Source organism: Engraulis encrasicolus, chromosome 18 (assembly GCF_034702125.1).
Source record: "Engraulis encrasicolus isolate BLACKSEA-1 chromosome 18, IST_EnEncr_1.0, whole genome shotgun sequence".
In the NCBI taxonomy this organism is placed as follows: Eukaryota; Metazoa; Chordata; class Actinopteri; order Clupeiformes; family Engraulidae; genus Engraulis; species Engraulis encrasicolus.
In genome coordinates, this window is record NC_085874.1 from 19,798,364 (window position 1) to 19,810,864 (window position 12,501).

Genomic DNA, 12,501 nt, shown 5'->3' on the forward strand with positions numbered 1-12,501 from the left:
CAAGATGAGGGAGGGATGATGCAGAGTCCCAAATAACTGGGTGTGGCCTGTGGAACTTGAGCATTGCAGTGCATTATGGGGATTGTTGTCACAAATCCACAAGCACTAAAAAGTCATTTTCTGCCTTTTCTTGGCCTAGAAGGCACCAAATTAGAAATGTATGTTACTATTCTACTATACATATGACCCACTTTCAGTAACATATTCATGTCTCCACCGGTGGAATGCCCCTTTAAGTACTACTTAAGAGTTTTTGGGAAACGCAGCCCAGTAGCTATGACAAGTCTACACAGCCCTGTTCAACTGCAAATTGCATTGTACAGGTTGCAGTTCATATAACGTATGGAAAAAGTTGTGGATCGATATGTTTTTCTGTCGATTTTTTTAACATCACAGAAACTTGACATTTGAACAGGGGTGTGTAGACTTTTTATAGGCACTGCATTTGATTGAAAGACTGAAGAGGTGTTTAAACCTGTGAGGTAGACCAGAGGTTCCGAAACGTTACCATGACAAGGCCCCTAAGCGGGCATTCCACACTATTTTTTTCTGTGCACCCTTTTTCACAACCATACTCTGTCTGTGTGTCAGTGCCCCTTTGGGATATAAAATAGCAATAATGGTAATGTTCAGAGATGCAATAGATTAATATAATGCTAACTAATAGAGATATTCAGATTATTTAGTTAATTTTGGTGTACCTCAATGATTCAATTATTCATTTTGTTTTGCTATGCTTTTTCTTTCAACCAGGGCCGCCGCTAGACATAAACAGAGTGCGCAGGGTGCCTACTAGGGCACCAACCACTTTGACCCCAAAATTGGGGCCTCTTCAATTGAGATTGGCTAAAAAAAATGTCATGAAAAAATATTGAATTACATTATGAAACATATTTATTAGTTAGTAGATTATTCTTATTTAATTTTCGGGGGTGGGGGGTTGGTCCTGACCAGTTATGCTTAGGGCCTTCCAATCCACCCACACCCCCTCCAGGGGGGTATGCGGAGGAAAATGTTTGGGGCATATGGGGCACCTAAGTCACGCCCTTCTACTTCCGATACATGGGGCAGGAGCTCGCAAAATTTTGAATGCGAGTCAATGGAGCGAGTCAAGCTAAATCCTCATCCCGTTTGGCATGTGCTCTGGATTTCACATATGATGACAGTGAATTTGAAAGGTTTGGATTTGCGTCGCAAGACCACTCATTTTCGGCACGCAAGAAACGTTATTTTAGCTTTTGTGCAAAACTGTGTTGGAGACTACACTTGCGCCTCGCATATCTGACGTGAACCGAGGCACAGCCAACCCTACCGCTGCACCGTGGCTTAAGTGGCTGCACGTCGGACATGCGACGTCTGTTGTGTAGTCCAAATAATTACATATTTTTGCACATTCACAACTCAAAAATCGCTTGCCAAGTGAAGTCAACAAGCACACCATTGGTTGTTATTAATTCTGAGACACAGCATATGTGTGATCCACGGGGAAATGCGAGGTGGGTCGGAAAATAGCTTTGATCAGTCCATTACAGCCCAGTCAAAAGTTTTTCCGTTGCCAGCCCCAGAAGCCGCCCGGAAGGGGTGGAGACTTAGGTGCCCCATTGGTAGAGGAGATATGGTTGAGGGGTTGGTTGGTACAAAAAGGCTTGGAGGTGAGCAAACAGGTTGGGAAACACTGAAGAGCAGAAAGAACACTGTTGCTCTTCCTCTGCTACAGCCAAGAGAAAATTGTACAGACTGACGACAATGCACAATATCCATAAATAAATAGATATGCATGGAAAGTAAATGACAGGTGTTGTCAGTATAGTGTACTAGGCTGAGGGGAAGTGGTTTGAATGTGTCTAGGCTACTGTGTAGTGAATAGGATGGGGCTTGCTCATCGGGGTGACTCACGTCAGGCATGTGGTCACCACGTGACCACTATAGTGGCAAGCCGTTTTCCTCCAAATATTCCGGAAATTCAGCAGCTCTTTGTAGGACGTTTGAATTCAGCAGCTGCAATGAGTAAAACAATGAATTCGGAATCAGTTATTTATAATAACAACGATACTAATAATGTGTATCATCTGTTCTTGGGAAATGAGATGTTAAAGCTTGCTGCTGAAATAGCGCAATACAGTTATATTGCCTCACATCAAATACAATTTTATCTATACAATGAACACACTATCGGACCATACATGATATTGTCCTAGTGCTAGGGCTATTTCGCTGATACACTTCTGATGTCGGCGTCTGCTGGAAGTAGTTCTAAAGCTAAAACGGCTTTCCATAGAGCTACCCTATCAACTGTCATGCACATCATGTGACTCGCCGACCAGTTCCTGCTGCCACAGCTGCCGAAGGAGTTGCTGTATCATGTCGGAGACGGCGTAATATTTTTTTCTGGAATAAAAACATGGGGTCTCTTAAAACTTATTCCGAGTTATCATGTAAAACATCCACAGCCTTAGCCGTTTTAACGCTGTTATTGTATATCTCGGTCGCGGAGGGGGCGCGTGACAGTACCTGGCTCCAAGATTTGTGCAGGTGAGTACTGGTGGTAAACGTTAGCTCGCGCACTTTTATTTATAAAGCAATGTTTTCGTATTACGCGAGGTTGAAGATCCATTTTATCCCTGCGATTTGTTTACCCCTTACACCTCTGCTTTAGAGGCAAGTTACTAGTTAGCCACATGATCAGAAGGCTAATGTAGACAGCGTGCATCAATTGATTCGATTAAGCTAGCTAGGTCAGGCTGCATACAGACACCACAAGAATCCAATATTGTAGTATATTTACATAATGCCATCATGTAGCCAACTATTTCTACTCCTTATGAAGGCCACCGGCTCTTAGTGATGCATACATTTACTGATTGTGCTTACCTTGTGTCAGTAGCTTACTGAATGGCTTGTATCAGCAGAATAACCCTACTGAAGATGATTTGCAACATGGAATTGTAACGTTGACGTTTTGGATTGCTTCGAGGGGACCCAGTTTTGTGGTGTGCTTCTTGCAATATTGACATTGATGACTCGTGACAACGTTTCATTTCAAACAGTTCAGATGTAGCCTGCTCTACTGTACACATCTTTGTTTATCGCATGAAGACACTCAACACCCTTTCTCCCCCCTAATCTAGCTACAAATGGGAGGCCATTGATCTGGATAACCAACTGAAGTACACAATTAAATTGTGCGACGAATCTCCAAGCACAGCGTGTGGGCCACAAGCGGCTATATGTGCTCAAAGCCTGGTAGACAAAACAACCACAACAGTCGGTAAGTAGCCTACCACAGGGAGATACCAAAAAAACATAACAAACACATACAGGCCATGAGAACCATTGGGTTGTTGTTGACATATGACTACTGTTTTGACAGACAAGTTTGACAGTAAATCGCTGACTGAGCAACACTTCATTTATGATATGTGTATAACACTTGGGCTGCTGTGCGTAGGTGCTTGCTCTTCTTCCATTTCTTTGCATGTATATAGGTTAGTGTCGTTCCAAGTGTCCACCATCATACAGTCTACTCGCAGACATAACAGTTGTCCTGCCAGACAGTAATTACCCTCCAGTAGAAAAAAAGGTCCATCATGCTTGTAGGCAGTGTGGCATTTGGCAACATAGTCATAAATATGGCCTTTGGCCCCTCTCAAAGATTTGTTACATGTCAGGGCACCTTGCTCAGTGTCTGTCAAGTGACCAGAGCTAAATTCAGCCTGAGAAAAAAATATATGGGAAGTTGGAAGATAAATGTGGGTACTGCTCACGTGGAATAGACGTCATGCAGAAGCACAAGGGGTTAGACGGTCAAGGAGGTGTGTGTGTGTGTGTGTGTGTGTGTGTGTGTGTGTGTGTGTGTGTGTGTGTGTGTGTGTGTGTGTGTGTGTGTGTGTGTGTGTGTGTGTGTGAATTTCCTGGGAAGTGTTGAGTGCTAAAGCGATTATACAGAACGCATGTGTAATTGTTAGCTTTCTTGTTTTTGTTAGTATTATTACTATAAAATAAGTTATCTGGCTGGCCACATACAGACTCTTAAATATATATATAATATATATCCTGCCCCACTCAAGAGGAAGCACTTTCTTTTTTACTAGGCACAGAAACTGGTTTAGCGGTGACCTAATAACATTGTAATTGGAGTGTGTCCTCGTCACATCTTCTTGACAACATGCTGCTATTTAGGCCCAATTAGCTGAGAAGAGAAGTTGTCCTTCAGGGCCTTATACTACAAAGCTGGGGTATGTTTCTCGAAAGCATAGTTGTTAGCCAGTTAGCAACTTGGGTAGTTGCAAATGGGAAATTGCATTGCAAACAACAAAGTAGCTAACACAGTTAGCAACTATGGCTTTGAGAAATGCACCCCTGGTTCAGGAGTAAACCAGGTTAAGTTAAGAGGTAAATCCTCTAATACAGGGTTTCCCAAACTGGAGTGCGTGCAGCCTGGACTCCTCATTTCAGCATGCTTTCATTTGAGGGTGATGTGCACATCCCAGGAAAAGGTGCAGGGCAAAGGTTGACTGAAAGTTTTAGGAGTGAGGAGTCCACACACTTAAAGTCCTTTTTTCTTTGATGTTTTATTCCATTGCAGGATTACATTTCGACCATGTCTCCATCAGATTCTCTCATGCCGATATAGATTAATATTCATGCAAAACACTAGCTTTGTCAGTGTAGTCAGTGGAAGCATGTGCTATGGTGGTTGATCAGAGTTTTAAGTTTTCACTGGCACCAATTTAATCCGGACAGAAAATATGCTAGGCAGCACAATAGAGTATAGAAGTAGGTCAAAGCAGGGTAGAGTGTGTTCAATGTTTACTCATGTGAAATAACACTAACAATGGATATATGAGATCACAGAGGGAAAAAAACCTGTTGTGTTAGTTGACCGGTGGGAGACATTTCATTTTAAATAATACAAAACTGGTTATTCATACTAATATGAATGCACTAGGCCTATTTGCTGCAGTTCAGAATGCATGTAAAAGGTTGTAAGTGTTGGTCTGACTACAGGACCTTGCAACAAACTCATTCAGGACATTTCTTTCGATGGGGTTAGATTAAAGGTTTATTAAAGGTTAATTCACTGCATTGAAGTCCCCTAAGCTTTTTTTTGCCGGCAATTTTGACTGCCAGACAGTCCTGGCAATTTTAGTGTTTTTTTGGCCTTTGAGTCATTCTCAGGGAACTTAATTCCCCAGGGTGCAAGTCTTACCATGAGGACATTTTGACAGAGTGGAGATATATCCCTCTTTTTGAACTTGCCCATCCGCTCATATCCCCCACAGAAAAGTAAAAGGGCAAGCCCAACTGAGAGACATTGAAAAGCAGCCTACAGTTGTTCAGTTGCACTCTGTATTGTCTGTTATGCTCATAAATTCTAACTTCGAACTGGCGTTCAGTTGGAATGAGGTTCTTCATTGATATTAGCAACCAGTAACCTGTTAACAGGGCCTTAGTGACGCTACCGTAGCCCTTTTGTAACTCATCTTGACAGTTAGGACTTATCAACAAGTCACCAGCTCTGTGTACATATTAAAAGGTCTTTGTGTGTTGTGTGTGTTTTCTCTGCTCTCAGGCGAGTTGAGTCTGCTACAGGACTCTACTACAGCAGAGAAGGTGTTAAATTTCAACAGCACGGCGAGGTGTACGGGAAGCAGCGGCAACATGCGTTCCAGCATCTCTTTCCTGTGTGGGAAGACCATGGTACGTGTCAAAGCAAGCCGCACATACACACACGTCAAAATGAAACTTTGATGTGGCTGACTGATTTTTGGTGAAGTCTAGTCTGCCCTACAAAGCAAAAAGGCAGTAGCTGCGTTGTTGTGGAAGACCAGTTACTATGACTTTAATGACGTTTATATCAAAGTTTAAATTGAAATAAAATGATTCATCTGCACAAAAGGTGGTAATATAAAGTAACAAAACTGCTAAATGTCAATAATCTCCCAAAAACTACTTAGACTGGATTGCAGTGTCATTTAAAGCGATGGTTCGGAGTAGAATCACCCTAATGCCATTTGAACCGTGACACCCATCCACCTTTACACCCGAAGTGTTTTCTGCCGCAGGCTTACATCAACAGAGTTGCCGTGTTATTCGATGTTTATTCCGGATAGCTTGACTCAAGCGCATATGGATACTGGGCACCGTCTCCAAACTTTCCCCACAAAAATAACATGTCATGACACCAAACTTCTACAGTATAACAAATGTGGTTTGTACTCACAAAAAGATGAATTTGAAACTTTGTACATAGTCCAGGAGTTTATTAGTAACAACACACGAGACGATTAGCTTTTCTGCTGCTAAACATCCGTCAACGTCACTTCCTCCAGCTGGGACTTTGTTGATGGAAACAAATACACGTGAGTCCGGAAGGCGGAAAACTCAAAAAGACAGCTTGCGCTACAACTAGAAATTAACCACTTCGGATTTAAATTTTACCACGTTTAATAAATAGAAGACGATGCCACACTCGTGCATATATCCTGGCTGTGGACTAAAACACAAACCTTACAATAAGTGGACAGTCCCAGCTGGAGGAAGTGACGTCGACGGATGTTTAGCAGCAGAAAAGCTAATTGTCTCGTGTGTTGTTACTAATAAACTCCTGGACTATGTACAAAGTTTCAAATTCATCTTTTTGTGAGTACAAACCACATTTGTTATACTGTAGAAGTTTGGTGTCATGACATGTTATTTTTGTGGGGAAAGTTTGGAGACGGTGCCCAGGATCCATATGCGCTTGAGTCAAGCTATCCAGAATAAACATCGAATAACACGGCAACTCTGTTGATGTAAGCCTGCGGCAGAAAACACTTCAGGTGTAAAGGTGGATGGGTGTCACGGTTCAAATGGCATTAGGGTGATTCTACTCCGAACCATCGCTTTAAGTGTTTTTACTCAGTTTGGAGTTCTGCGCAGTTACTGCCTTTTGCCTTTGTAGGGCAGTAGTGACTTTTAGAAAGGCAATGGCATGTAAACACACAAAGTTTGACACTTATTTGAAACCGAAACCAAGTGCGGTTTCCATTGTTCTGGTGAAAAAGAAAAAAAAATGGTTTCCATCAGCACCCACTACAAAGCTATATCGAACTGCTCTGTAGTTTTCTTTTGAATACACACACATAGTCTAGGTGCCATTGTTTGATAATGACTTGCTTGACTGCGGTATTAAGGGTGGCATGGTCTTGTTTGTAAGAGTTGCCAAGACCTGCACAGCAGCCGAAGTTGCAGCCTGAGTAAACACTCGAGTTGCCCACAGGCCTTAGTTATGAGTTAATCGCTGTTGTTTTGTTTTATTAATCAACTCTAAGCTGGGGTTTTTTTTCAACCCTTAAATAGTCTTTCCAAAACCTGTAAGAGGGTGAAAGGAATTTTTGAGTTTGCTTCCATCAGGGGTTTCACCACAGCCGTCAAGTTATTTATGTCTGGATTAGTTGGTTAAAGTATCTACGTGTTGTGCTCCCCTGGATAGAGGAGGGATAGAGGAGTCAAAGTGTGCCTTATTGTCAAATATCTACCTTATGTAGCAAGAGTTAGCGCAGAAGTGTGAAATTGTATTTGACCAGTCTCCAATGTGCAGTTAAACATGTAGATAAAACATTGACAGTACACACACACACACACACACACACACACACACACACACACACACACACACACACACACACACACACACACAGTGCCATACAAACTAACATACTGATACATGAATTAACATTCTTTCTCTGCCACATTCACTCACAGACACACACACAAGCTAACAGGAAGTGGTTGTCAAGTGGCCTTTTCTTAAAGTGATACTGTCCCATTTTTGGAAATAAGCTTATTTTACACCTCCCCTTGAGTTAAATAATAGGGTTTTACCGTTCTCGGGGTATGGCAGTGCAAATTTTACCTCCATGCTAGCAGTTAACATTGAGTCCCTATGAGACCAGCTCGCGGCTAATTGGTCTCATAGGACTCAATGTTAACTGTTAGCTTGGAGGTAAAATTTGCACTGTCATAACTAGAAAACGGTTGAAAGTACAGGAGAACAGTAAAACCCTATTATTTAACTCAAGGGAAGGTGTAAAATAATAAATAAATAAATAAAAATATAAAATAATAATACATTTCCAAAAATGGGACAGTGTCACTTTAAGATAGGTGATGTTGTGATGGTATGGCATGTTCTCACTGTCATTCTATATTTAACACATACTGTGTGATATGCCTTTGTTGATGTTGGCAAAAGGTTAGATCACTGATCCCTTGCATGGAAGCAGTGGCAAGGTGGACTTCAGGCCCTTTTTAATGTGCATAACAATGTTAGTGACTGACTTGTACCTATTGACAAAGTGTAATGTATCATTCTACAAACTACAGTGTACTCTCCTCAACTGTTTCCGTGCTCAGTGTAGCCCCAGTGTTAGGTCAGCCTTGTGCTTGCCAGCTATGAAATCAGTTTATGCGATAAGCATATTTCTAAGCAAATTTGTTTTTCTTTCATTTGAACTGTAGGGAACTCCAGAGTTTGTCACAGTGTCTGAGTGTGTTCATCACTTTGAATGGAGGACCTATGCTGCTTGCCGAAAGGATACGTTCAAACCCCACAAGGAGGTGAGTGGTCCGTGTTTCACATAGGCATATCTGTTAAGATTGTTTACTTGCTGACTATTGAGTTGGTGTATCTTGTCAAGTGTGTGTCCCAGATTTCGTTGGTGATGTTTTCCTATGGTAATGGTTTTATGGTCACTTGATCTCTTCTGTTTACACCGATTTGAAGTCCACTTTTTGTCTACAAATATCATCACAAGAGCAGCACGAATTTGGAATTATGAATAAAAAAATAGATGAATTTAAATAATTTGGACGGCTTTCTCTATTCTCCTGTTGAACTGAAGTGCCTTTGGTATTGTTCATGTTACTCCTAGGTGTATGTTTAAGCTGGCAAATGTACTGTACGTGTAAGTTATATCATCAAACATTGTTGTTTACTAGATTGATTGGTTGCATCAGGGGAAGAAAAAAGATTAGTGAGATGAGGTCTGAGACAGGCTGCCTGGCATGCTGAGGTGTCCACCACTAATGAGGAGTCCTGGAACCCCCTAAAAAAGGCTCAGGAAATGGGTAGAATAATACAAATGAGAACTTGAAGCTAAAATATCAAGTTTTACCATAACATATACCATCTTGTCCTGTGATTTGTCAAAGCAGTGAGGATTGCATTGGATTTACTGTAGCTGGCTTCCCTGGACGCATTCTGTTGTTTTAAGGAGGGTAATGTAAGACGTTTGGGTCAAAGGACATATTTTAATTAATTCTTCATTTCTTTCAGTGGATGCCTCCGAAAATAAAAATTCAAATGCTATTATTCGACCATGGGCTTTGCAAAGCTCTTTTTACGGTTTCACCTTGTCTATGTGCCTTAGTGGGGGCTTTGCGAAAGAGGACAGTCGAAAGGTGTAACTGAAGATGGCACTGTTTGTGCTCTCTCTCTCTCTCTCTCTCTCTCTCTCTCTGTCCCTGTGTGTCTGTCTGTGAAGGTGCCCTGCTACGCCTTCGATCCCAACGGCAACAAGCACGACCTGAATCCCCTCATCAAGCTGACTGATGGATACCTGGTCGATGACTCGGACGACAATGTGGACTTCTACATCAACATATGCCGCAGTTTGGGTAAGTTTTGTTTCTCTGCTATCACCTTTTATTTCCTTAGAGATAATATGCATTATGCTTAAATGCATTTAATATTTCTGCTCTACTCCTCTACTACTACTCCACTGTTACCTGTACAGTTCTCTGCCCTTTGTCACAACAGGATATACCCAGCAAAAATGAAATCTTGGCCAGCTAGATGTATGACATTCATTCGTCTTAAAGTTATAGCAAATATTCAGGTTCCTCTTGTTCCAGACATGTACATTTTTTTGTATTTTACCCAACATGTTTCGATGGTGAACCTTCTGCCTTCATCAGAGGGTCACATGGATGTTGAAGTGTGACGTGCTTTAAAACAGCTGATGTTGTGGAGGTGTGACTTTCCTGTCAATATTGACAGGCTGGTTGCACCTCCCGCTGCTGCTGCTTTTTTACATGTCTGAAACAAACGAAACTTGAAGATCTTGGCAAGCTAGTTTAAAGTAAAAAGCATCTAGTTAATCATAATTTAAGTTACAAAAAAACCCTAATGACTACTTTTGAACTAGAAATTACTGGCTATTTAGACCAATTTTAAGATATTTGTCCATGGAGCAGGTATTTACACAAGATTTACAAGGTACAACGTCTATAACTTTGCTATTTAAATGCAGACGAAGACTATTATTAATACGTTTATACATGTATCGTTTCCCAGCATCCAAAAATAAAAGAGAGGAGGAAAGGCTTGCCATAATCCTGCTCTGACCGTCCAAGACTCTCCTTGTTGTTTCCTGCAGTCATGCAAGTGTGTTTGTGTTGCATGTGTGAAGGTCACTGACTAGCTTGGAGGAATATTGCTGATATGATATTTATGCAGTAGTCAAGTTGTGTGAGGGGAGTTCAGTGTTGGGTCAGTGATCATGACACTTGCAGCATTCTAATGGTGGATGAGAAGTGCATGAATTGTGAAAAGGAGGACACACACACGGTACCCACCTACTATTCAGTCACGTCAACTTATCTCACCGCAATGGATCCACTAAAGTGGCCGTAGCTAGAGTTTGTATGGGCGTGCCCCGGAAGTTGTACAGGGAAGTATAGCTAGCCATCTAGCTTTCTAGGTGTTTTTATCAATATACGTAGCAAGTCAACTACCCCTACCCCTAACGCAGCTCAATATGTTCTTCACACACATGCTTGCTCTCGTGTTGGGGTTAAGATGATAACCCTCTGAATCCAGCCATCATAAGCATGTTCTTCATAATTCTTTGTTGTCTATATTTTGCACATCAAAAAGATCGTTAAGCTCAGAAAACTACGTGTAAGGAGAGAAATGCACCTTCGCAATGACCACCGGTATCATGGGAAATCTTCCTGTCATCATTGGATAATGGACGACGTATATCATTGGATAATGGACGTATGGTTGCCGTGGTAATTTGCGTTAACTTCGACCGAGCCAAACGCCTGGCCGTGCCGCGGGTCTCCTGCTCGCCTTGCCAGAATCCCAGCAGACTTTGCGAGCACGGCGATAACGGTTGGCTGCATTTCATTGAAATTAACTTAATGTTTGGGCTCGTAAGCCCACATTTCTCCTGGGCCTGTAACCAATACCCTGTACCTAAATAACTGAACCTGTACCAAAATAACTGTAAGATACTTTGGATGAAAGCATCAGCTAAGTGTAATGTAATGTAATGTTTCCTATGTATTTATGGCAGTCCAAGATGGTGTACGGCCGGCGTGTGCCCAGGGCTCGGCTGCCTGCTTGGTGACCGGGGGAAAGGCGTACAACATGGGCTTCCCCAGCAGTCAGCTGGAGCTGCTCTCCAACGAAAGGTAAAGTAATGTGAAACATGAGAATTAACTTACTTTGAGACAGTGTTTCAAGCATACATTAACTGCAAATCAGTGCTGTGATATTAGAGTACATTTAGATGACATTTCATTTTCAGAGTGACTTACAGTAAACTGCTGTAGCTGGCTGCTGTGACATTCTCGCAGTAGTAACATGCAATCTTTTGTCCTCCAGTTGTTTTTTTTGGTATGTGTAAGTTAGGAGACAGTTATTTTTTTTAGCTGTTTCCAATTTCCATTTTTTTCCCAGGGGCTAAATAGTTTTATCTGTAGGGACTGTCTTTCGATTCTGTTCATCTTTTGGTTTCACGCAGGGATCTGGGATGAAGTCGCGGGCCAGAGTCAAATATTTATCTAAAAAAAAATAGGTTAACATTGCACATTTGTTTTACAAGCACTCATATATGGTATCTTACATGTGTCTGAACATATGTTGTATGAGTGGGAGATGTGATGTCGGCCTCTGCCCCATCAAATGTTCCATCCATGTTCAAGTCATATTACTATATATTAATGGTGTATACTGTATGTGCCAACTGTAACACACATTTTAATTGATCTCGTGGGCCAAACAAAATTACCCAGCAGGTCAGATTTGGCTCCCAGTTTGACATCCCTGGTATAACATCTCTGTGGTTGTGGATTTCAGACTGACGCTGCGATATGAGGGAGCCACTGAGGACAAGCCAGACTTCTGTGGTGATCACGATCCCGCGGTCACCATCACTTTCATCTGTCCATCTAGCAGACAGGAGGTGAGACCACTTCCAGCTGATTAGATTTTTAGCTGTATGAAGGAAGGACACCTTTTTGTGGCTTATTTAGATGTGCTTCCTCGAACAGATTTGAACTTTCAAACACTTAATGTTTTTTTAACACATCGTCCTCGCTCAAGCAGACAGGCACAACAGAGAGGCACAACGTAACTGCAAATGTGCTTCTCATCCAAGTCATAAGGAATAGCTCCAGCCAGTAACAAAAAAAGCATCATATTGCAATTGATTTACTATTTTCAATCCG

General features: G+C 41.7%; 1 protein-coding gene across 1 annotated transcript in view; it reads left to right on the forward strand.

Annotated features, from left to right (window-relative positions):
* Positions 1 to 2,253: 2,253 nt before the first annotated feature.
* Positions 2,254 to 12,501, forward strand: part of igf2r (insulin-like growth factor 2 receptor) — an 81,299-nt gene continuing 71,051 nt past the window's right edge. Inside the window, exons 1-7 of the mRNA XM_063223231.1 lie at positions 2,254 to 2,532; positions 3,129 to 3,268; positions 5,573 to 5,700; positions 8,503 to 8,601; positions 9,528 to 9,660; positions 11,346 to 11,463; positions 12,131 to 12,236. Of these exons, the coding sequence (XP_063079301.1) occupies positions 2,402 to 2,532; positions 3,129 to 3,268; positions 5,573 to 5,700; positions 8,503 to 8,601; positions 9,528 to 9,660; positions 11,346 to 11,463; positions 12,131 to 12,236 (855 nt within the window). The 5' untranslated portion in view covers positions 2,254 to 2,401. The remainder of the gene's footprint in view (positions 2,533 to 3,128; positions 3,269 to 5,572; positions 5,701 to 8,502; positions 8,602 to 9,527; positions 9,661 to 11,345; positions 11,464 to 12,130; positions 12,237 to 12,501) is intronic.